This window comes from Anabrus simplex, chromosome 4 (assembly GCF_040414725.1).
Source record: "Anabrus simplex isolate iqAnaSimp1 chromosome 4, ASM4041472v1, whole genome shotgun sequence".
In the NCBI taxonomy this organism is placed as follows: domain Eukaryota; kingdom Metazoa; phylum Arthropoda; class Insecta; order Orthoptera; family Tettigoniidae; genus Anabrus; species Anabrus simplex.
Window position 1 is genome coordinate 451,611,899 of NC_090268.1, and position 24,878 is coordinate 451,636,776.

The 24,878-nt window shown below is 39.8% G+C and overlaps 1 protein-coding gene across 2 annotated transcripts in view; it reads right to left on the reverse strand.

Annotated features, from left to right (window-relative positions):
* Window positions 1-24,878, reverse strand: part of LOC137500601 (vanin-like protein 1) — a 125,697-nt gene that overhangs the window by 32,988 nt on the left and 67,831 nt on the right. Inside the window, exon 3 of one of the 2 annotated variants that reach the window (XM_068227546.1) lies at window positions 24,469-24,612. The exons of the other annotated variant lie outside the window; for it this stretch is intronic. Coding sequence (XP_068083647.1) covers window positions 24,469-24,612 — 144 coding nt within the window. The remainder of the gene's footprint in view (window positions 1-24,468; window positions 24,613-24,878) is intronic. 2 annotated transcript variants of the gene reach the window in all.

The window sequence follows — 24,878 nt, forward strand, 5'->3', positions numbered from 1 at the left end:
ACCCCCTCGGTGTCCCCCAAGGGTCTGTACTTGGACCATTGCTGTTTGCAATCTACTTACACGATGTTGCCAAATCGATTACACATTGCAAGTATCATCTTTATGCTGATGATCTGCAGATCTACTACCACTCAAGAACTGATAAAATTCAGAGTGCTGTAGAAAAAGTTAATGCTGATTTAAGTCTCATAAGTAATTTTGCATTGAGTAACAATCTCAAAATTAATCCTCTTAAAACGCAAGCAATAATCATTGGTACTTCAAAAAACTTACACGTCTTAAAACAATATGAAATTCCTCCTGTAGCACTAAACAATACCATTATTCCATTTTGTGAAACAGTTATGAATCTTGGTGTGGCTATAAGCGAAACATTGAACTGGTCGCAACATGTGACGAAAGTGTGCCAAAAGGTATATCAAAGCCTGCATCCTCTGAAGCGGTTTAAAAATATATTTCCTCGGTCCTTGAAAATAAAGCTCATTCAATCACTCTTGTTTCCAATTCTCGAATACTGTGATACAGTTTTTATTGATATCAATAACGAGCAAAGCATGAGACTGCAACGTGTTCAAAATGCATGCATCAGGTATGCATTCGACATACAACCATACGCCCATGTATCCCCATTCTATACACAATTATCTTGGTTACGACTGAATGACAGACGTAGACTCCACGCAACTACTTTGGTGTATCAAGTGCTTTCTGAAAACACTCCTCCTTACCTATCCACCAGATTTCGCTACCTTAGTTCCCTGCACCTGTTCAATACCCGGTCAGGCTGTACGCTAGAAATTCCTGTGCATCGAACCGCAACCTACAACAGATCGTTTACTATCACCGCCACGAGCTGGTGGAATAAACTCCCCAATGACATCAGGGAAGCTAAATCTAAGACAAAATTTAAAATCCTTTGCCAGCGTCATCTTTTAAGCACTTCCAGTCTTTCTTGAGTGTGAATGGGATGCATGAATGAGAGTGAATATGGTTGTTTATTGCAATGTGTTCCTGTATATAATTTAGTTATACTTTACTCACCTTAGTTTAGTTAGTGATACTTTAGTTGCTTTAGTTATACTTTAGGTTGTAAAGATTTCATATGTTTAAATTTTATGTAAAATATACATTGTATATACATGAAGTGGTTAAGTGTAAGAAAGGGCCGGGAGCCCTAACTTCGCCACAATAAAGACGCTTTAATAATAATAATAATAATAATAATAATAATAATAATAATAGTTTTAGAGATAATAGGTATCTAGCCCTGTTATAAAAATGGATCAGTCTAGCCTGAAATATTTTAAGTTGATTAGCAGAAAGATCACTAACTTCAAAGAAACTAACAACCGAAGCTAGCTCGGTGGTATTATCCGTGATAGTGGACAGAGCCTTATCAATTTCTTTGTCCCCAAATACCGGGATACATATGGGAAATCCTTAATATTCCTCAAGTTTGGCAATATCTGCCACAACCGTGTCACCACATTGCAACTTCCTAATTAGAAGTTTATAAATCAATTCCTCCTTGCGCAGGTACTCTGGGGAAAGCAATTCCCGAGGACCAGACATATTGATAGAAAATGTAACGAATTTTGAAAATTTCCAGCAACCAAGAGAATGTTCAGAGTTCGGAGTTGATTTCTATGATTAGCTGTCAAAAGGGGCTTTATTCAAACCCATTCAACCACGCTCTGCTACCACTTGTTACCGGGATTTTGTAGTGGACAGAGGTTAAAAAAGGTGCGGGCATTAATTGGTCGATGTAAGACAATCAGAAAATTAATTTAAAATTTTCTCTGCTATTTTTGGTTTCTTTTCAAAATCCCAACTCGTCAATAAGTAACAATGATTGGTTACAGAACCTTATATTAAAAGCTTGAAAAACATTTTAGAGAGTTCAAGAATAATCAGAGAACAAATGTACGGGTTAGTCAAGGGGACGAAGCTCACAATTTCTTTTACATCAACAGGAGACAGAGTATTTATAATATATAATCTTCAAAGAGCACCTTTTGCTCCACAAATTATCTGGAAGACAACTCTCCAAAGCCACGGTTCAACCTTTGCATTAATTGGAGGGACGTCTTTGCTCTATTAGATTACAATTATGTACCTGTTTCCAAAAATTCACATTACCAAGTTCTATCAAAAGGCACGACCTGCATTTATAAAAATCAAACAGTATTCACTGTTTTCTACGTTCATTGTCTATATCTTTACTTAAAAGGAATAAAAAATATTCAACAGGGGTATAGAGTAGCCATCCTACCAGGCCTTTGTGAAAAACAACGGGATAAGTTACTGGCCCGGAAAACAAGCGGTTACCTGCGCTTCTGGCCAGAAGTTAGAGGCTAAGCCTATACCACTGAAGTGACTACATGGAGAAATACTTACGTTACAGAGATTACAAACCGAAAACGATTACAAAATCAGTCACCTCAAAATCAAGTTCAAAGGGAACACGAGAATGTAGTTCACTATATACTCCCTGATTTCGGTTAAGTTCCTTCGACATGTGTGAAATTTACATTAAAGTTGAAATTTGCATTTTAGAAAATTAAAGTTAATATTATTAAAGGTTGAAAACCTTCCCCTCCATCTAGCTTTCAAAGACTATCATTTAGTTGAACCAGGGCTGCCATTAACTTGAGCTGGTGTACTAATCGACGATGGACAAGGCGCCCCCGCCTCCTTCATTAACCCACACTCTATTCACTGGAACGATCAATAAGACAACCTGGTTCGAAAATGTGTCAGCTTCTGTACCCAAGAGGAATGTTCCAGAAAACTCTGGGCAAAGGCCAGACACACCCCCAGTTTTGATTGGGTAATTACATAAATACAAGACACCGCTTATTGGCTGAAAAAACAAATATACAAAAGTTTATATTGGTCAACATCTTAAGTTGGCGGGAAGAGATCAAAGTGTTGTAACTTTTAACCCACCAAAAACCGAAGAATAATTACTTCAGTTTAGGAAACTTAGGAATAAAAAATTACTTAATAATTTTAGTAGTCAATCTTCACACCAGAGAGCATAACGTAAATTTATAGTAGAGATATTTGTAGGAAAATGTCCAAACTTCTTGTATTAGTTGTTGCAACTTTTAGATGGTAAATGGCGTTCTCCCAGGCGCTTTGTTTAAATGAACGAGGCTGGTGTACCTTCTGGTGCACTCAGTGAAATGAAAATGAAAACCTACAACCTGTTTTCCAGTCATTGACAGGGTCAGGAATGAAATGAATGAATCATATATAGGCTATTAGTACGATGGGGTCGCCATTCCCAAAGTGATGTTATTAATGAGTGATAGATGCTATGAAATGAGAATGGAGAGTGTTGCTGGAATGAAATATGACAGGGAAAATAGGAGTACCCGGAGAAAAACCTGTCCCGCCTCCGCTTTGTCCAGCACAAATCTCACATGGAGTGATAGGGATTTGAACCAAGGTATCCAGCGGTGAGAGGCCGATGCGCTGCCGCCTAAGCCACGGAGGCACTCGGTGCACTCAGTATACCAGATTATATTTTTGAATTCTTCATCATATTTGTATTTAGATATCAAATTTTTATTTTGTTATCTACATCCTTCTGTTTATAGACATTAACGCTAGCAGATTTTTACTAAATCTAACATTATTTTGGATTCTTCATCAATTTTTTATGTAACAAATCTTTAATTTAGTTATCTACATCTGTCTTCTTATAAACATTATCATCCATAGTTTAATCTTTAATTTTGTTATCAACACCCACCCTTTAATAGACATTATCATCAGTAGATTTTTAGAATGCGATAATTTTTTGGATTCATCATGAAATTTCTTTAAAGGTAACAAATCATCATTTCTTTATCTACACCTGTCTTTTTTTAAACTGTAAATATTATTATTTATAGATATATTGTACCGGGAACAAATGGATAATAAGGGCATGAGAGTCAACAACGGTCCTTATCGAGCAGGTACAGAGAGAGGTATACGCTGATCAAAATAATAGTTGATTTTTAAAAACAAATTGTGTTCATTTTCTTGATTGTGACTTGACCTTTCCTTATGATTTACTTGAACAGAAAAATTATTTTTCATAAAGGGATTCACTTTCTTCTTGAAGTTACTACCAAATCAGTTATAATGAATGTTTTTTATTCCAAAATAAAGTTTCATTCAAAGTATCATTTTTCCTTCAAAAGTCCTTAAAATTCTTTCTAGAACTCGTTTGAAATGGAAATGATTTAATTTAAGTTAAATTTCTTTCACTCGAAATATGGAAATTTTTTCTGAAGTCTCTTCTAATAATCTAACAATTGAAATTGTTAAAGTCTCTTCTAGAGTTTCTTTAAAATTTAAGACTTTAAACTTCTAAAATATCGCAAATTATTCATTTCGTACAAGGTCCAGTCTTATTATTTCTTTATGAATTGAAGTTTGAACACTGTGGTAATACTGTTGGAATACTACGATTTTCAGTAAAATTGTTTGTTGAACTGCTATCAATAGTCACTGTTTCTAAAATGCCACCAATGAAAAGTTAGTTTTGTGGAATTTTAAAAAGAGTCCAAAAACACTCATATTACCTGTAATCTGGAACTCAGGACTGGATTGTAAAGATATGCGGTTCAGCGAACCACATGTTGACGTCCTTGGCAGCCGGTGTCGTGATGTCGTCACCCTTGGTACCACGTCTCCGATGCCGCGTTGAATCCACGTCTCCAATTCCACGTTGACACGTATATATGATTATAATAGTCACTCGTCAGATTTTAACGCATTTTATTGGGTTTAAAAACGAAACAGTTCAACTGACTAGTAATGATTATTGAATGTCCTGTCTAAACTATTTCAGATTTTTATGAATCAGATGACGAACATAGTGTCATGTTAAGTGCATATGTACAAAGTATGGCAGTAAATTATTAATGATCACTGCCCTGGAAATCGAAATTTTATTTCTGTAGCAGTAAACTTATCAAACCAGTACAACAGTACAACAATCCTGAGTAATACTAGTACCTATTGTACCAGGAAATGTTTGTGGGTTTAGGGCATGAGAAGGACCTCAGGTGTGTACGGTGATTTTGGAGCCGATACAGAGAAGGATAGAATCGCAGGGTGAATAATAGATGGTTATACTTTTTCCAAACAATTTATTAATAATATTCAAAAATTCATCACACTGCAATCTTAATATAGGACTCAAATCTTTCATCAAAATCTGTCAAAATCAAAGGTTTAACCAGAGATCTTCTTGAAATCAGTTCGAAAAAAATAAATAAATATCACTCCTTCATGGCACATAGATATCCTATAGTCTTTTTAAGTCTTATGAAAACACTAAATATCAATTTTGCACCTAGAGTCTTTCTAAGTCTTAAACCATAAAATGAACACTCGCACTTATTATTGAAAAGTTGAAATAAAGATTTAAATTCATGTTGAATATCTCTCAGTTTGTTAGAATTGAAATTAAGGATCATAATACACTTGAAAACTCTAAAGTTCTTCTACGTAATGTGAATGTGAATTAATTATTTAATTTTAAAATAAACTTATCACCAAATATGAACTTCTTAAAAATGATGAAAAATTATGAAATATTATTCACACGTAGCACTGGAATATCACTATTCTGGATTGATAGTTTTGCAAAAGAAAGTCAGTCAGTTTGTGATTACTCAGAAAAGAAAATTCAGCTTACGAATGTTGAAGTGGAGAATGGGAGTCTGGAACATTCCGCGGAGTGCAGATGGAGACTCGAACTCGACGATGTTCCATGAAGAGACCACGTTGACGTCCCTCGATGGGTACCATAGATGAAATGATGTTTGATGTAACTGGATCTTGTAGTATTTGACCAAGATTTCCGCTGCTCTTGCAAGTGATATTAGCACACGGAAAGTTCAATTGGCACGATTAATTTTAGTAATCACGGCTGTTATTACCACTCACTGTCGTAAAACACAGTTCAGTTCATATTCTAATTTTATGACGTTAAATGAATAATTACAGTCCTTACTGCACAAGACACAGTTTAAAATCGTCACTGATAACATCTGAAAATACGGTCGTGAAGTAGTAAGTACAGTTCAAACACTTAAAAATGCAATGTGTAATAATTTTTATCACAGTCTCTGAGCCACTATCATATGCAGATTGAGATGATTTTCTGGCCGTGATTATATTATACTAGCATGAATTATCTAAATAAAAGTTCTTAATGTTCAGCGAGTTTATTACTGGAAAAACAGTAAAGTCTTGTCCTAATATGGCACGAACACTGAGAAAATAAAGTTACACACAGTTCAAGAATGTACTGTCTGAAAAGAAATGAGTCCTAGAATAATCGAAGTTGTCGTAAATGATGGTTTCTGTTTATCACACACGATAATTTGAGGTATCGTCGTAGTTCACTATTACGCAAAATTAACAAAGTATACAATGCCATGCACTAGTTGTAAATATGAAATACTTGAATTCTCACTCCAATAATTTCACAAGTGTTATATTCCGGAAATGTATAGTAATTTATCGTCGTCGCGGCACGTTAGAATAAGTACGGTGCGACGTTCTTTACAAGTTCAACGGCGTTCGATGATGGCCATAACTACGTACTCGCGAAACGCGACGAGACTGCACTGACAGTCTGTACTCGCCACGAGGGTCAGACTGCTCTCTCTCCCTCTGCCTCTCTCTGTGCATGCTGGCCTTGACATAGTGGCCTATATATCCCCGCCAGGTGGGCGGCGCTATGAATCATGTGACGAAGAGTGCTCATTCTTTCCAAAGTTTAAATTGTTATATTTCAAAACCTACTGGACAGACTGACTTGAAATTTGCAGGGTTTTGCTTTTATAATGTCAGCTACAATTTAGCGTTGGTCCTGTTTTAATCGGTCGAGGCGTTAAAAAGTTCATGAAAAAAACTCCGAGAAACGTCTATAGGGGAGGCAAGTTACAAGAGGCAGTGACGTCACCTGGCTTGTTCGTGAAGTCTCGTGGGTACTAGCACGTTCTTTCACTCAGCTGTTCACATATCGGAATGGAGTTGTATGCTGGAAATAAAGTTTTAAATTTATATGTGCCAGCATCTAGGCCTTCCTGGTACTCTATATTTACATAAAAATGCTAACAACTCCTCACAGTGAGAATATTTAAAAGTGTATTCACACATAAATCACAGTTTGTTCAAAACGACGAAATGTTTTATCTCGTGAATATATACATGTATTGTCACACGGAGATCACGCTCTATTCGAAATGAAGGAATGTTACATCTCGTGAAAGTTTTTAAGTATCGATTGCGGCGGAGGAGAATGAAGTACTTCATGCACTCGCGACGAAAGGTCCAATATGCTGATAGTTCAATATTGTCATTAGGCGTGTATTTTAAAGCATTATTATGAGATTGCTTGTTTCAGTAAACGAAATACTCACAAGAAAATGTCCTTAACTAGCGCACGTTCATCAGCTGTAAATGTTTTAAGCTATTCTGCCTCGAAGAATATTACAAGTTTTAAACAGTCAAGTTCATTCAGTTAAAATTAAAGATATAAAGTAAATTGTTATCACAGCACCGTTAATGGTGAGATTTATCAAGTCCTGAAAATTTTCCAAGTTCCACACTTGTCACTGGACTACTGATGCATAGTACCGCCATGCGATAACAAAGTTCGATTCTCCACGTGTATATCCGCGTTCTACAGACTGCTGTGAGTTGAGAACTGTCTTACCAGGGTAAATGCCTGCTCTTTCGTACTAGGTAGCTGCATGAGCTTTCCTCCCCTTCTGATAAAATTGCATTTCTTTACGGTGGAAAAGCTTTGAAATCCGCGGGTCGATTTTAATTAAATTTAGACATGTTTACTTTTAAAGCACGGGCTACAAGATGCTGCAGGTCATTATTTGATATCTCCATGGGATGAAAAGTTAGTAGAAATTTTTCTCGTATGTTCTAGAGCTATCATGCGTTGTTCACGTGCTCAGCCCCCAACATGGAAGTTCTAACTTAGATAGCTCTTTTTTCTGGCTGCCTGAGCCGTGCCGTTGCAGCTAATTCCTCGCACGCTAGGCCGTGTCGTTGCAGCTAATTCCTCGCACGCTAGGCCGTGTCTTTGCATCTAATTCCTCGCACGCTAGGCCGTGTCGTTGCATCTAATTCCTCGCAGGCTAGGCCGTGTCGTTGCAGCTAATTCCTCGCACGCTAGGCCGTGTCGTTGCATCTAATTCCTCGCAGGCTAGGCCGTGTCGTTGCATCTAATTCCTCGCACGCTAGGCCGTATCGTTGCATCTAATTCCTCGCAGGCTAGGCCGTATCGTTGCATCTAAATCCTCGCAGGCTAGGCCGTATCGTTGCACCTAATTCCTCGCACGCTAGGCCGTGTCGTTGCATCTAATTCCTCGCACGCTAGGCCGTGTCGTTGCATCTAATTCCTCGCACGCTAGGCCGTGTCGTTGCATCTAATTCCTCGCACGCTAGGCCGTGTCGTTGCATCTAATTCCTCGCACGCTAGGCCGTATCGTTGCACCTAATTCCTCGCACGCTAGGCCGTGTCGTTGCACCTAATTCCTCGCTGGCTAGGCCGTATCGTTGCACATAATTCCTCGCACGCTAGGTTTAAACTGCTTATCTGTTATCAAAGTGTCATTTCCTGCTCAAAGATTGCTCTGTCTCTACGGCTTATAAAAGAAAATGGTGGATAAATATGAGCTAATTCGTACAAATACGAAAAGCGCTTTACATTACTTTCAACTACCATGTTTCGGTTACTTCTCTTTTTCCGGATTTCCTCAAAAGTTGATGATGGACCTAGACCAGCTTTTTAAAGTACTATTTTCACAATGATTTCCTAAAATTTTTGATGATTCTTATAAAGCTGACTGACTGACTGACTGACTGACTGACTGACTGACTGACTGACTGACTGATAATCAACGCACAGCAAAACCTACTGGAGATAATTGCATGAAAATTTGAGGACATGTTCCTACTGTAGTGTAGATGCACACTAAGGAAGGATTTTCAAATATTCCTACTTTAAAGGGGTGAAAATGGGTGAAATGTGGTTTTAAATTTGTGTTCAACATCTCCGTTTTTTGTGAAAAATGTTGTACATATATTCATTCAATCTTAGAAATCGTCTCAGTAGTACAGCAAAAGTTTTGAGTTTCTTGAAAACTCAACGGAAATACATTCCTTTTCAAGATTTTTCAGATTAAATACTTCCCTTTTGCGCATGAATCTTTGACTTTTGCCAATCAAAAATGGCCGCGGCACTTTCCAGCATATACAGTAAGTGTACGCGCCAATTCACTCCGCTTCCGTTTTTTTAAAGAAGGCAATGAACCAAGTCCTTAATGGAAATAAAATACAATTAACAGTATATAGGAATGTTTGTCAGTGATAATAGCGGAACGGGTTGCAGTCTGCAGGATCGATTGTGTCTCTTGGCGGCTTCTTTAACAGGGATGTTGTTTTATCAAGCACAATTATTACCGTTTTGTTAGTAAGTTATGCAGCCGCTTACAGTATAAAGGAATTATTTAATTCGTACAACTGGTAAAACAGGCCACGCGAAAGCAGCGGCATCGACATACCAGAAAATTAATCGTGAAAATCACAGGACAATTCAAAGGCGATATGAGCAACATCACCCTGGGGCGATTGCGTCCATGGAAAATTAAGTTTCGTTCCGGGTTGTCTTGCGATCCTGAAATGAATTACGAAGATAACAGCTTGATAACCATTGGTACAATGATCCATAAAATCGACCCACGCGAAGACTGTTTTTCCCACTGACAGTTCCAGAGTAAGTTCTCCAAGTAGCTTGGCGCCAGAAGAAAGAACTGCCAATATTGCACTGAATAATTATATTTAAAATTCTTATTTCTTTTCTTTATATATAATACGTACGATTTTACGTTACTTATTCATTGATTAAATATATTAAAGTTCATGTTTTCTAAAGATATTTAACTTATTTGATGCCTAGATTTTAGATACAGTTAACTCTAATTCGTTTCTTTAAATCTTTAAAATGATGGTTTAGTTCAATACCAAATATTTGTATTTAAATTCTGTATTTTTATTTCATAAACTAGCTGTTCCCCACGGCTTCGCTCGCGAGAATTTCGTAATTTAATAAAAATTAATTTTTCCTCGCCACTGCCCTAAGACATTACCTGAAAATCCCTCAAGTATAAAAACTCACCGAAAAATTGTATTTAATTTACCCCAGAACCTCTTAGCAAACTACGTTTGTGGCTAAGTTGACCAAGCTACTGGCAGAGCTAAACCCGGAACATGCGCCATGGAATTCTACATGTGAGAAACAGTCCTCGTTTACGTCGAAACAAAAAAAGGGTTCCTTTATTTCTAAAGGAGATTCCAAATACCAATTTCCACGTCTGTAAGATCTTAGTTTTTGAGATATAAATATCCTCATAAAGAGAATTCAAGTCCTCCTTAACTTATTTTCAATCTCCAAAAACAAGAAGTAGGTGTTTCTTTATTTTAAAGAGGATTACAAGTAACACGCCTGTAACATGACGTATACGGTAGATATTCTCATTTAAAAACTGCCCCACTCTTTGGCTGAGTGTTCAGCATTGAGGCCTTCGGTTCACAGGGTTCAGGTTTCGATTCCGGGCTGGGTCGGGGATTTTATGTGTGATTAATTCTTCTGGCTCGGTTGTTTGTGTTTGTCCCAACACATCCACTCAACACACCACAACAGAAATACGCAATAGTAATTACATCCCTACACATAGGGTTGGCGTCAGGAAGGGCATCCAGCCGTTAAACAGCGTCAAATGCACATGTGCGACACAGTTCGCACCCGCGACCCTGCAGGTGTGGGAAAACCGCTGGAGGAAGAAGTTATTAAAAAAATTCACGCGCCTTTTTATTCTTTCCATCCCTTAAGTGGATTTTCCAAAAAAAAGTGTCTTCATTTATTTTTAAGAGAGATTCCAAGTAGGTCCTACCAATTTTCACGTAAGTAACGTCTTCAGTTTTTGGGATATATCTATCCTCATATAATGAATTCAACTCCTACCTCCGTTCTCTTCAAACCCGCCCCCCTCACACCTTAAGTGGATTTTATGAAAACCAAAATTTGTGTTCTTTTATTTTAAACGAGATTCCAAATACCAAATTTCATGTCTGTAACATGTTATGTTTTTGTGATATATGTAGATAATCTCGCTGCTGTAGAATACTGGAACTGACGTTGCCATGGTTACGGCAATTCATTTTTTTATCCGATTCCTAGAGCAGGGGTAGTGTGGTGCCAATATCTCCGTAACGGTTGGTTCTAGGGCTTGGCGAGTGTTGTTCTTTGCGTCAAGGGGATTAAACTGAGCTTTATCTCGTCCTCGTACGACAAATTCGATATTTTGCCTATATTACCCTATTATTCTTATATTCGCCTCCACCCTCCCCCCCCCCCCCGTGCCCGCCACCTCGAATTGTTTTGAAAATAAAATACAACCCATGTTACTCACTGGCAACGTAGCTTTCTATAGATGAAGTAATTTTTACAATCGGTTGAGTAGTTTTTTAGTATATCCGATACAAACAAGCATACACATTTTTCCTCTTTATAATATACTAGCAGAAGTACCCGTTCTTCGTACGGGTTATCAAAAACTGGCTTTAGTTACACATATTATCGGTGTGATTGACTTCATTAAATATTTACAACACTGGTGTATTTACGCAAGTACGTAGAAATTATTTGTCATATTTGGAATTATAGTGTATCTTCTTCTTCTTTTCTTCATGGTGGCCTCTAAATGAATCTGAGTATAAATGTTGAGAAATTTTTTCAAGTCATGGGTGCACCATCTTGACAATTGTGTACAGTATGTAGGTTGTTTTTATGGTTGCAATGATTGTAAAAGTGGACAAAAATATCGGCAGTAATAACATCAGTGATCCTCCTGCTCCATGATATGAGAGAACATAGTTCAAGCTATAGGTAACAGACTCTTCAAAATGCTGAAACCTAAGCAATACGTAAAAACGGCTACAGACATTTTGAGAATGAGTTTGATTGGTCAGATCGTATTATCGCAATGTTATAACGAGAGAGAAAGAGATTCAGAACAGGAATGAGTGTATCGACACTAGGAAGCAAGAAAATAAAATACAGTCTAAAATCGTAAATATATGATATATTTATTACACAGTAAATGTTTCTCACTTTAGAGGTTAAGTGGGTTCTTAAAATACTTACTCATGATATCAAAGCAAATCAATGCTCAAGGATTTTGGCAGCTGGAATTCTCCAGGTATCTTGTTCCTACTCCCAATTAGCATGCCCATGACTAGTATTCTTCCTTCTCACGATGAACATCGTCAGGACTACTTTGTGCTCGATCCTTCAAGTGATTCCATTCTCTTCCAAACCGTGGATCTCTTCATGGACGGTGAACAGTTTCACCATGCTGGCAGGAAGCAAGTGTTTCAATGTCGTTGAGGCATCGCCTACAACGTTACCTACCGGGCACAGCACGAACTGCTGGTAGTGGTGATTATTCTTTGAGAGGAAGTACAACTAATAGCGACGGGGTCGGAAGAGAACAAGAGTTGATCAACAGAGGTGGGATAGGATAGAGAGAAGTGAGGAGTGGAATTAATTCCAGGACCCCGCGGTTGCCAACCCATGCTGCCAAGTTAAGAGCATATGGGGCCCTTTCAAATCGCCCCTTATGACAGGCAGGCGATAATGTGGGTGTTATTCCACCGCACCCTCCATCAGCCTATCTGCTTGTTAATTTCGACGTTCCGTCACATTCTGAGTTGAGTTTTAATGAATTTTGACGGGTAAACACCAGACGTGTCATCAGAGATATTTACATGCCGACATCTTACGACATGGAGTGTGGAATGGACTTTTCCACCCTTCAAAAATGCGACTACCTCTTTCGGGTCTGAACCCGCTATGTTAGGATCCGGAAGCCAACACTGCCCCTAATCCACAAAGGCAGCTATTATTATTATTATTATTATTTCAGCCAGTCCTGTGTTGTAGAGCTAGCGCGCATTTCTTTTATTCCAAGGCTCTGGGTTCGTTCTCCGGCCAGTTCAAGGATGTTAATTGTGAAGTGAAGAGTAGAAGAGAATAGAAGAAGATCTTCTCAAGCTCTTACTTACAGGGTCGGGTCTCAGGTGAGAAGAATCTACCGTGGCGGACTTTTTTTTACAGGTTGCCCTTTCTGACGTTAACCTCATCAGAGGAGTTAATGAGATGAAATGAGTAACGTGACATATGATAGAAAAAGAGGGAGAGTCATTGTAAACAGAGCTGATGGCTCGATAGACTTCTTATAATTAAACCCGTGCAATGTAACAAATATTCTGCTTTTGCGGACCATATTCACAGCAATAATCAACTTTTATGACATTGACATTCAACCCGTGACATTTGTGTCATAAGGAACCGGAGTCTTAAAGTCATTATATGTTGTTGTTTGAGTCATCAGTCCATAGACTGGTTTGATGCAGCTCTCCATGCCACCCTATCCTGTGCTAAACTTTTCATTTCTACGTAGCTATTGCATCCTACATCTGCTCTAATCTGTTTGTCATATTCATACCTTGGTCTACCCCTACCGTTCTTGCCACCTACACTTCCTTCAAAAACCAACTGAACAAGTCCTGGGTGTCTTAAGATGTGTCCTATCATTCTATCTCTTCTTCTCGTCAAATTTAGCCAAATCGATCTCCTCTCACCAATTCGATTCAGTATCTCTTCATTCGTGATTCGATCTATCCATCTCACCTTCAGCATTCTTCTGTAACACCACATTTCAAAAGCTTCTATTCTCTTTCTTTCTGAGCTAGTTATCGTCCATGTTTCACTTCCATACAATGCCACGCTCCACACAAAAGTCTTCAAAAACGTCTTTCTAATTCCGATATCAATGTTTGAAGTGAGCAAATTTCTTTTCTTAAGAAAGTTCTTCCTTGCTTGTGCTAGTCTGCATTTTATGTCCTCCTTACTTCTGCCATCGTTGGTTATTTTACTACCCAAATAACAATATTCATCTACTTCCTTTAAGACTTCGTTTCCTAATCTAATATTGCCTATAACACCTGCCTTCGTTCGACTACACTCCATTACCTTTGTTTTGGACTTATTTATTTTCATCTTGTACTCCTTACCTAAGACTTCATCCATACCATTCAGCAACTTCTCGAGATCTTCTGCAGTCTCAGATAAAATAACAATATCATCGGCAAATCTCAAGGTTTTGATTTCCTCTCCTTGGACTGTGATTCCCTTTCCAAATTTCTCTTTGATTTCCTTTACTGCCTGTTCTATGTAAACATTGAAAAGGAGAGGGGACAAACTGCAGCCTTGCCTCACTCCTTTCTGGATTGCTGCTTCTTTTTCAAAGCCCTCGATTCTTATCACTGCAGACTGATTTTTATACAGGTTGTAGATAATTCTTCGTTCTCGGTATCTGATCCCTATCATCTTCAGAATCATAAATAGCCTGGTCCAATCAACATTATCGAATGCCTTTTCTAGATCTACAAATGCCATATACGTGGGCTTGTCCTTCTTGATTCGATCCTCTAAGATCAGACGTAAAGTCAGGATTGCTTCACGTGTTCCTACATTTCTTCTGAAGCCAAATTGATCTTCCCCCAACTCAGCTTCAACTTGTTTTTCCATTCTTCTGTAAATAATACGTGTTAAAATTTTGCAGGCATGAGATACTAAACTAATAGTGCGGTAGTTTTCACACCTGTCAGCACCGGCTTTCTTGGGAATAGGTATAACAACATTCTGCTGAAAATCGGATGGGACTTCTCCTGTCTCATACATCTTGCACACTAAATGAAATAACCTTACCATGCTGGTTTCTCCTAAGGCAGTCAGTAATTCAGCGGGAATATAATCAATTCCAGGTGCCTTGTTAGTATTTAGGTCACTCACAGCTCTGTCAAACTCTGACCTCAAAATTGGGTCTCCCATTTCATCAGCATCAACAGCCTCTTCATGTTCCAAAACGAAATTATCTACATCTTTACCTTGATACAACTGTTGGATATGGTCCTGCCACCTTTCTGCTTTGTCTTCTTTCCCTAGAATTGGCTTTCCATCTGAGCTCTTAATATTCATGCACCTAAATTTCCTTTCTCCAAAGGTTTCCTTGATTTTCCTGTATGCAGCATCTACTTTTCCCAGGACCATACAGCCTTCGACATCCTTGCACTTCTCCTTCAGCCATTCTTCCTTAGCTACCCTGCACTTTCTATCCACTTCATTCTTTAATCGCCTGTATTCTTTTCTGCCCTCTTCATTTCTAGCATTCTTGTATTTTCGTCATTCATCAATCAGGTCTAGTATCTCCTGAGTTATCCACTGATTCTTAGTTGATCTTTTCTTCCTTCCTAACATTTCTTCAGCAGCCCTACTGACTTCATTTTTCATGACTCTCCACTCTTCCTCTACTGTGTTTCCTTCGGCCTTTTCATTTAGTCCTTGTGCAACATGTTCCTTGAAACAATCCATCACACTCTTTTCTTTCAACTTGTCTAGATCCCATCTTTTTGCATTCTTTCCTTTCTTCAATTTCTTCAATTTCAGATGGCATTTCATGACCAACAAGTTGTGGTCAGAGTCCACGTCTGCTCCTGGGAAAGTTTTGCAATCCAACACCTGGTTTCTGAATCTCTGCCTAATCATAATGAAGTCTATTTGATACCTTCCAGTGTCTCCAGGTCTCGTCCACGTATACAGCCGTCGTTTGTGGTGTTTGAACCAAGTATTGGCGAGGACTAAATTATGGTCAGTGCAGAATTCAACCAGCCGACTTCCTCTTTCGTTCCTTTGTCCCAATCCAAATTCTCCTACTGTGCTACCTTCTCTTCCTTGGCCTACCACTGCGTTCCAGTCTCCCATCACAATTAGATTCTCGTCACCTTTGACATATTATTGTATTAAATCTTCTATCTCCTCATATATTCTTTCAATTTCTTCATCATCCGCTGAACTAGTAGGCATATAGACCTGCACTATTGTGGTGGGCATTGGTTTGGTGTCTATCTTGGCGACAATAATTCTTTCACTATGCTGGTCGTAGTAGCTTATCCGCTGCCCTATTTTCTTATTCATTATTAAACCAACTCCTGCATTACCCCTGTTTGATTTCGTGTTGATAATTCGGTAGTCGCCTGACCAAAAATCCTGTTCTTCCTGCCAACATACTTCACTTATACCAACTACATCTAACTTTAGCCTATCCATCTCCCTTTTCAGATTCTCTAACCTACCACAACGATTCAAACTTCTAACATTCCACGCTCCGACTCGCAGAATGTCAGTACCCATCTTCCTGATGATCGCCCCCTCTCGTGTAGTCCCCACCCGGAGATCCGAATGGGGGACTAGTTTACCTCCGGAATATTTTACCCGGGAGGAAGCCATCATCAGTACATCATTCATACAGAGAGAGCTGCATGTCCTCGGGAGGTGGTTACGGCTGTAGTTTCCCGTTGCTTTCAGCCGTGTAGCAGTATCAACACAGCTAAGCCATGGTGAGTATTATTACAAGGCCGTATCAGTCAATCATCTAGACTGCCGCCCTTGCAACTACCGAAAGGCTGCTACCCCCCTTTCGATGAACCATTCGTTAGTCTGGTCTCTCAACAGATACCCATCCGATATGGTTGCATCTGCGGCTCGGCTATCTGCATCATTGGGACACGCAAGCCTCCCCACCGCGGCAAGGTCACATGGTGACCAATATGATGACCAATATAAATTACACGTTCATTTTTATCTCTGACCAGAGATGGCACGTGGATATGTTGGACTATTTGTTCTGATAAAAGGTACATTTTAAGTAAATGTTAGGGAACTGTAAGTGAAACAATTTTGTCATTAATGATACATAGGGATGTTTGTCAAGAGACGCGCCTGTTACATCCTATCTTATGAGGTAATTTAACAATATTCAGTCGGTTAAGTGCTTCTCAATAACACTGCTCCTAAACTAAACAACTATGTGTTACATCGAGACCTGCCTTCAGTACATTTTTATAGAGTAGAAAAGGTGTGTGTAAAATTTTGGCGGTAAGTGCAAATGGCATGAGAGTTGTAGTAAATTGTATAAAACATCGATGATGCATTTGCAAACTTGCATTTTGTCCAGTGATTTTGAGGCGAGTGCACGAATTTCAGAGTAACTTTATAAACCAGCGTTTGAAAGACTACTGTAAGTCCCAAGGAAAGATAGATTTTTACCGAAGCTGCTGAAACATCATCTCCAACTGGAGATAGGTTTTAAAAGTACGCAATCGTAAACATTCTATGAACTACGTTTTAAACTGTTGTGTTATAGTGTTCAGGTCGGCAATAGCCGAAAGTTGCGTAACATAAAATTAGTCAGTCAAAGTATTCTTCCGATAAAAGTAATCGAGAGCATTCCAAGCGAGGAATCCTCACGTCGTTTTTCAGGGACAGGTAACAGACGGTCATTCTAATGCCTCGTTCCTGCAATTGAAGTTGTAAATATAATTTTTGTGTTCTAAAATGTTGCGTGTGCGGGTCGGTGTTCGACAGACGTGTTCGGTCCGCTCAAGGAAGAGAACGTGTGAAGGATATTTGTTGTTTATGTGTCGTATAAGGACCTCCGCAGGGACTCAAACCGGCGGACTGCCAGATGGACGGCAGCCGGGTTTTGCAGCCGAGACTCGATCTCAAGGTGTCAAGGGAAACATAGTATTAGAATAATAATCAGTGATATGAGCACTTTGTAGTATCAGAGTAATTGTATAGTAATCATAAGTCAGATATAATAATAGAAAAGAAGAAGGAATGTTTCAAGAAGTTACATGTAGCAGAGAAGCCTTAGTTAGGCGGAGAGCTTGGAAAATGCGCTTACGAAAACCTGTTGACAACAACGGATATTTACTTGTTTGTTGGATGTGGACAAACAGAGTCGGTATGCGAGCCGCGCGGCGAGCCGGCAAAGAAACAAAGCCAGTACAGTTGCACTTTAGAGAAACAAGGAAAGAATAGTACAAAGTGAGACAGAGACAGTAGTGCTCAGAGGGCAGCACGTACCGCGATAATTATTTGAGAATAATTAGTTGAGGGCGCCATCGACTAGGTGAGCAGCTAAGTAACGCCCATTAGACCTAACCCCCAAGGTAGTGGTGAGGGATCAACCTTTGATTCTAGGAGAGCTGATATAACCCTAAGCCAAGATGGCTCTCTTCCGACCAGTAATTCGTATTATCAGGACCAGGCTCTTGGGAGCAGCTAATAGTGTCAGTAGGATATACGTGCCACACGGCAGAGTTCAGATATTCGCGTAGCCGTAGAGTAGGCGCGTGGAACAAGCTCTCTCTTCAGATTAACACATTCAACTTGTAAATATCTTGTATATAGTAGACTTAGTCGTCCTAGGTAATAAAAGACAGTGGAGAATATTTATTCTTTCATTTCGTGAGTTGCGGGACAGAGTCGTACCTTCAATTACCTCCCTACCTTCCGCTCGGCAGGACAGATAATACGTCAATTCAACATCCAACGTCCTGGTGACCAACCTACTAGAACGTCTCACAGGACAGGTAGGTCACGACAGGCACATATAAAAATTTGGAGTCAGGTAGTGCAGGGTCCCGAATTCGATTCTCGAACAGTCAACTCACCGAAGTAACGTGGGAGAACCGCGACTTCGTAGAAGATTGTCCATAAGAGAACCGACATATGTCATTATTTTCAGGTGAATGGAAATAAAATTAAAACGAAAGGAAAAAAATGTTTTGTAAAGCCGCTATCTGACGAGGTGGCTAAATAAAGATGGAGATGCCGGTGAATCTGTAAAGATTTCTAAAATACATTTATTTATTACATGATGTCACCATTCTTTGTGTGCGAATCTGTGACGCATTTTTATCACCCTTTTACTTCGTGAAAATGTCAGAGAAGTATGGCAAAAGGTCATTATTTGTTTGTGTTTCTTGAATAATCGGGAAAGTCGCGAAACTAGCATGTGAAGTGTTGTAGAGTAGTAGATTTTGATGGTAGAGAAACGAATATAATGTCTAAAGCAAAGTATCATTTCCGTACGTTTATTTTCTACATTTGTGGTTTGTCAAAGTTAAGATATTAATTTATCTAAAATTCTGTTCAATGTAAAGATGAAATTCATGTAGGCGTAATCCGTGGTTATTCAGTTAAGGCTGGCGTGAAGGCGCACTGTTGTGTTAAGCCATGTAAAATTTTATTCGAGGGAAGTTAAGAAGCGAGATCGATAAAATTTTGTCACATCGATTGCTATTCCAAAGTCTGTTGACATCTGTGTAGAGTTGATGAGAGGAAAATAACAGTAAAAATTTGTAAGTCAAGTTGTTAGTTTTTGTTCTGGAAATATTAGTTCAGATATGAGGTGAGAGATTGTTAGTTGTCACAAAGTGTTTCTGTAACAGCATTGTAGTTCATCCAAGAGATCAGATGTAAGGCTTTTCAGGCGTTTGCTCTATTAACCAGCCTTTCGTCTTAAGTCTGACACTAGACTCCTCAGAGTGGGATGGGTCAGACCCTACCCACTGACGCTGGGGTGTATGCAGGTGAACTACTACTACTACCAAATGCTTTCATTCCCCACGCTGAAGGGGTGGGGCGGGCCACCTATAGGGTAACGCCCTCACTCTGGCCAAGAGATGCGGGCGGGTTGGGGAGATGTGATGGAAGAAGGAGATGGGTAAAAGATGTGAAGAAGTAGGAGATGGGAGAGGAATTATGTCTATGCCTGAGGATTGAACAAACGCTTTACTTAATTCAGAAGTACATGCGAGACAATAGATGATTTGCGGAATGGTTTGAGGGAAAAGGTGGAGTGCAAGTGGGAGAGATGAAGTTCAGAAGGAAGTGCCGGGGTAAAGGTGCAAGGTAAGGAGATGGAGGGAAGCGATGAGAAGACGAAGGAGTTCAAACGTTGGGAGGGGTGGAGGGATGAAACCATTTGGAGGAAGGGGTGGACACACTGGTGGAGATAGGTAAACAGGAGGGGGAACTGGCAGGGGGCGACGAGACGTTTGATCAGGGGGTTGGCGACCGGGTGAGGGTGGGGAATGAAAGGGTTCCACTCGATAATGTTCGTCGTGGACAATGGCAGCGTTGGTGATGTGCTGGTGGACGGCATCAGATGTAGGCAGTTGGAGCCGCACCAGAAATGTTGGGCCATGGGCGTTCCGAATCCGAATAGCACGTCGGACCGGAACTCCCGCCGCACGAAGTTCTTGTAGAACGTCCCTGTCGGAGATTTCAGGTGGGATTCCACGTAGTACACAGCTATACACAGCTGGAGGGGACGGTGAAGACGACTGGGTCGATGATGATGTCTGGGCGGCGGCTGCTGCGGTGTTGACTGGCGATGATATCGAAGGCGAAGCGGTGACATTTGATTCTGGCGTGTTAGCGGGGAGTTGCTGAAGGGCAGTGGGCGAAGAAATTGGGAGAGATGACGACATAACTGGTGATGGGTAACAAGTGGTAACTGTTGTGACAGGAAGAGAAGAAAGGATACTAGCGGACGTCGTGGTGGTTGTTGGGAACGAGGGTGTTGATGGTTGAAGCGTCGTCCAGGATGTGGGCTCGTTAACAACTGGGACTAGTGTTGGTGATTCAGAGAGTTGGGCTTGAATGTCCGGAGGGGTTGGCACCACTGCATAGTTCTTACAATGGATCGTCGCGCCGGAAGCGAAGAGGGGTCAGCAGGTGAACTTATCAGAAGCCCTATATAAGAGGCACAGTCTGGTAACTGCATACGGGAGATAAAACTCCACAATGGAATTATTGCCCGCCTAGCAATTCCGAATGGAAATTCTATGTTCCCCAGGAGGGAATTAGATATTTTTCACCAACAGAGCATGTCAAAAAATGGATCAGATGTAACTCTTTTCAGGCGTTTGCTCTATTAACCAGCGTTTCGTCTTAGGTCTGACACTAGACTCATCAGAGTGGGATGTGTCCGACCCTACCCACTGACGCCGGGGTGTATGCAGGTGAACTTATCAGAAGCCCTATATAAGAGGTTTTTTGCACGGACTCTAGTGATTACAAATTGTATACCACCACCTACCCTACGCTGCCGGCCAACATTCTGATGGTGAACATTTTTCCACTAACGGGATTCGATCTGGCTAACCACGCTCTGTCACACCATTTAGACTTCAACGTTTAACATGAGTTGATCAACCGAGGTCGGATAGAATAGATCAAAGTGAGCAGTGGAATAATGCCTGGACTCAGCTAAGAGCCCGTGGTAGCCAACCCACGCTGCCAAGTTAAGAGAATATGGGACCCCTTTCAATCGCCTCTTATGACAGGCAGGGGATAATGTGGGTGTCATTCGGTATGCTCGGTGATTTCTGTCATTATGAGGTATGCTTATAAGCTGTAAGTAAGAGCTTGAGAAAATCTTGCTCTAATCTGTTCTACTCCACATGGCTGGCTGAAATAATAATAATAATAATAATAATAATAATAATAATAATAATAATAATAATAATAATAATTGTACCGCGCGGTACACCTCCGCGCCGCTAATTTAAACATTGCGCCAGTTGGAACTCCCCTACTGGAGGAAACCTGAACTTTAACAACCATGTTAATTCTAAAGGTTATCAGAAGATGTCGCTATCTGTAAATTTTGAAGAGTTCTGAACTGTGTCTTTTTCGATTTATTTTTGTTTTCTCTGTAGTGAGAAGTGTGAACATTCTCTTCTAGATGGCACTACTGAAGAAATACAACGGTGCACCCTAGTGCGAAGTGAAGGAACTGTTTTTTTTTAAGTATTTTAGTATGCATAAGTTTGTTCTTTGTTAAATTTCTTTCAGTCATTGTTTAGGTTGGCTGTATAACCCTTCTCTTTCCGCCAGTTTTGAATTCGACCAATGAGTGATTTTTTTAATTAATTTTCCACCAATCCTAGATGTCTTCTTCAGTTTTGACTTGTAATCTTTTGGCCGTCCAATAAAAAGCTTGTGGGCGGGGATTATCATTCATGAAACGTCTCGAATTTTCCGCGAGGGTGTATAAACTGCTAATTTTTTAGTCTCGGGGCCACTTCAGTAACATCTCTCATTGTGTAATTATGTAGCAGGGGGCGAGAAGCGCCTCTTTCTTCGGGCAGCAGTTCAACCATCAGGTAATGGCCGTTTTATAACTTATTTTCTTGCTAGCTCAGCAGTTTAACCCTCGGGGCGGGTTCGAAACTTTCCTCATGTAACCTATATTTAAAATGTAAAAGACACTTGGTATAAATTCTGTCTCTTTAACTACAAATTGGGATAGAGAGTGCCTACCCCCCTCGAGCTCCCACTCATATTGTTTTGAGGTGACTACGTTTTCATAACCGTTTTCCTTCTCTTCGTAATGTAATAAAATTTTCTTATCGTGTCACCTCCTTAGTATGGGATTAGCCCCGGCGTAAGCGGCCTAGTGCCAAGTAGGTTTTAAAAGTGTAATAGGAGTGCAAGCTTCGTCTCCATTCTATTTTGTATTATGGGTCAGTAAAGTAACCTGATGTTTGATTTTGCTCACGTAAAGGCCCTGTAGGTTGGGTATCAAATACCCCTGTTTCTTGGTGTGCCTTGAGGGCAGATAGAAATGAAGTTTGTTGTAGCCTTTGATAGGCTTGTATAAATGAGAGCGGGTCTGCTCCTTTTCTTAACTCTGTAATTAGGAGCAAGCGCTCCTTGTTCTTAGGGGTTTTCTGCCCTTCGGCAATGGTGGTTGTGAGCTGTGGGCTCAAGGAATGTAAAACGGGGTTCGAGCCCCTGAACTGGTAAAAACTGTAATCTATCATTTCTCAATTTGTTGAATTGCTACTGGGTACCTGTTACGCTTTTGTTACTTGTTGTCACCTGTTATTTTGAAGAGAAAATATAACCTTTGTTAAAGTTTTAAATTACCTTTAACTTTGTAGTTGAGACCTATTCACCCCCAGTCGCTTCCTTCACCCCTGCTGATCCACCAAAACACGGTAACAATAATAATAATAATAATAATAATAATAATAATAATAATAATAATAATAATAATAATAATAATAATAATAATAATAATAATAATAATAATAATAATAATAATAATAATAATAATAATAATAATAATAATAATAATAATACCCGAGCAATATAACAAATATTCTGCTTTTGAGGAACATATTCGCAGCAATAATCAACATTTATGGCATGCATATTGAATATGGAAGACAATGAATTAATCTCCAAATGCAATTATGGTTTAGAATGAAACATTCATGAGAATATCAAAACATGCTTAGCACATAAAAAGGATCCGAATAAAATGTTAATAGAAACGCCGCAGACAACGAAATATTTAGAATCATCAGGGGACGCAACGTCACATGCTACTCATTCACTAGCGCTATGAATGTTGTTCAGTCCCCCCCCCCCCCCCCCCGGTGAAAGTCTTATGGGAATTATGGTTCCAATCTGCAGCCAGCTTTAGGTAGTTCCAGTCGTAATTTTTGGATGGCGCTGGAGGTCATTCGCAGCGTGTAGCTAGTTGTAGGAAGTTCTCTTGATGGCAGGCAAGTGGGCATGAAAATAGCGACTTTTGTAATTAAAGGCTGTTTGCCCCGAAGTGAAGTATTTCAAGTCTAACTTCAATCAGTGGGTCGTTCTGACAAAGAATCAGTCGTATAACGTCAAGTATTATGGAGATAATATTGATGGATTGTATTGAATCCGACTTTACCCAATCAATTAATCTTGTTCGAACAAATATCGACTTTAAGCGATAGTTCCAATGATGGTACAGTAAGTGCCCACGTGCCTGTGGTGTCCCCCTGAAATCCTCTATTTCCTGATTGAGTCCACCTCAGGGGCTGGACGCTGAATGCTTCTGTTCTTCACTCTCAGTGCACTTAATTCTGTTACTTTAATTTTCATGTGATACCCATCTCCGCTGTCTTGCTTTTGAAGGAATGTATTAATCAGCTTTATGGTAATGTGTCAATCATCCATTTCAAGGTAAAACTACTTTGTTGTGTGATGTTATGCTCCCAGTAACATAGTATGACGTACGAACTAGGGGTACCAGATTATTATTATTTCGGACATAGCAAGTACTTGAAAATAAAAATATATTAACTATAATGTATTGGGAATGGAAATATTATAACTGCATTATAATCCTCATAGTTGGTGAGGGGGTGTGGTGAAGGAGGGGGATTAGGATAGAAGGAGGAGGGAGGGGTTGTGGTGAGCATAACCGGATGTGCGTCGCTACGGCGGAAGTCACTTCTTTGTGCTATCTGTTGATAATAATATTAAGGTATTGCACACAGTGCGTATTGAGGCGCGGACTGAAACTACATGGGGCCATCTATCTTGGAACGAAATGTATTATTGACTTTCATCTTTGGTTCCGTCTTGGTGTAACAGTTCAGTGGGTCTAAGCTACTCACCATCCCAGCAGCTGTCTCGGCGAACTGCCGGTACGCCTCCACGTTGTGGCGGAAATGCTCCTCCTTGTTGTCCATCGTGACGCCGAGAGGAGGCGCGTACTCCACCACCGCGGCCGTGTACGTAGCGGAGCCGGGGGTCGACCTCTGGAACATTTCACTCCCTTTACAATCTTTACGAAACATGCGAATTCTTGAAACACACTAAAGTAAAAATATCAAAATATGTTAATACAGACGGTTCTACACGTGGGCGCTATTCTCAGTCTCACGTTTTTATATCACGCTAAGTAATGAACTACATCCGGCAATTGAAACACAGGCTAATTGAGGCTAATTGAGTCTAATTGAGGCTAATTGAGGCTAATTGAGGCTAATTGAGGCGCGAAACGTAGTTTTCCTTTCATCTTTAC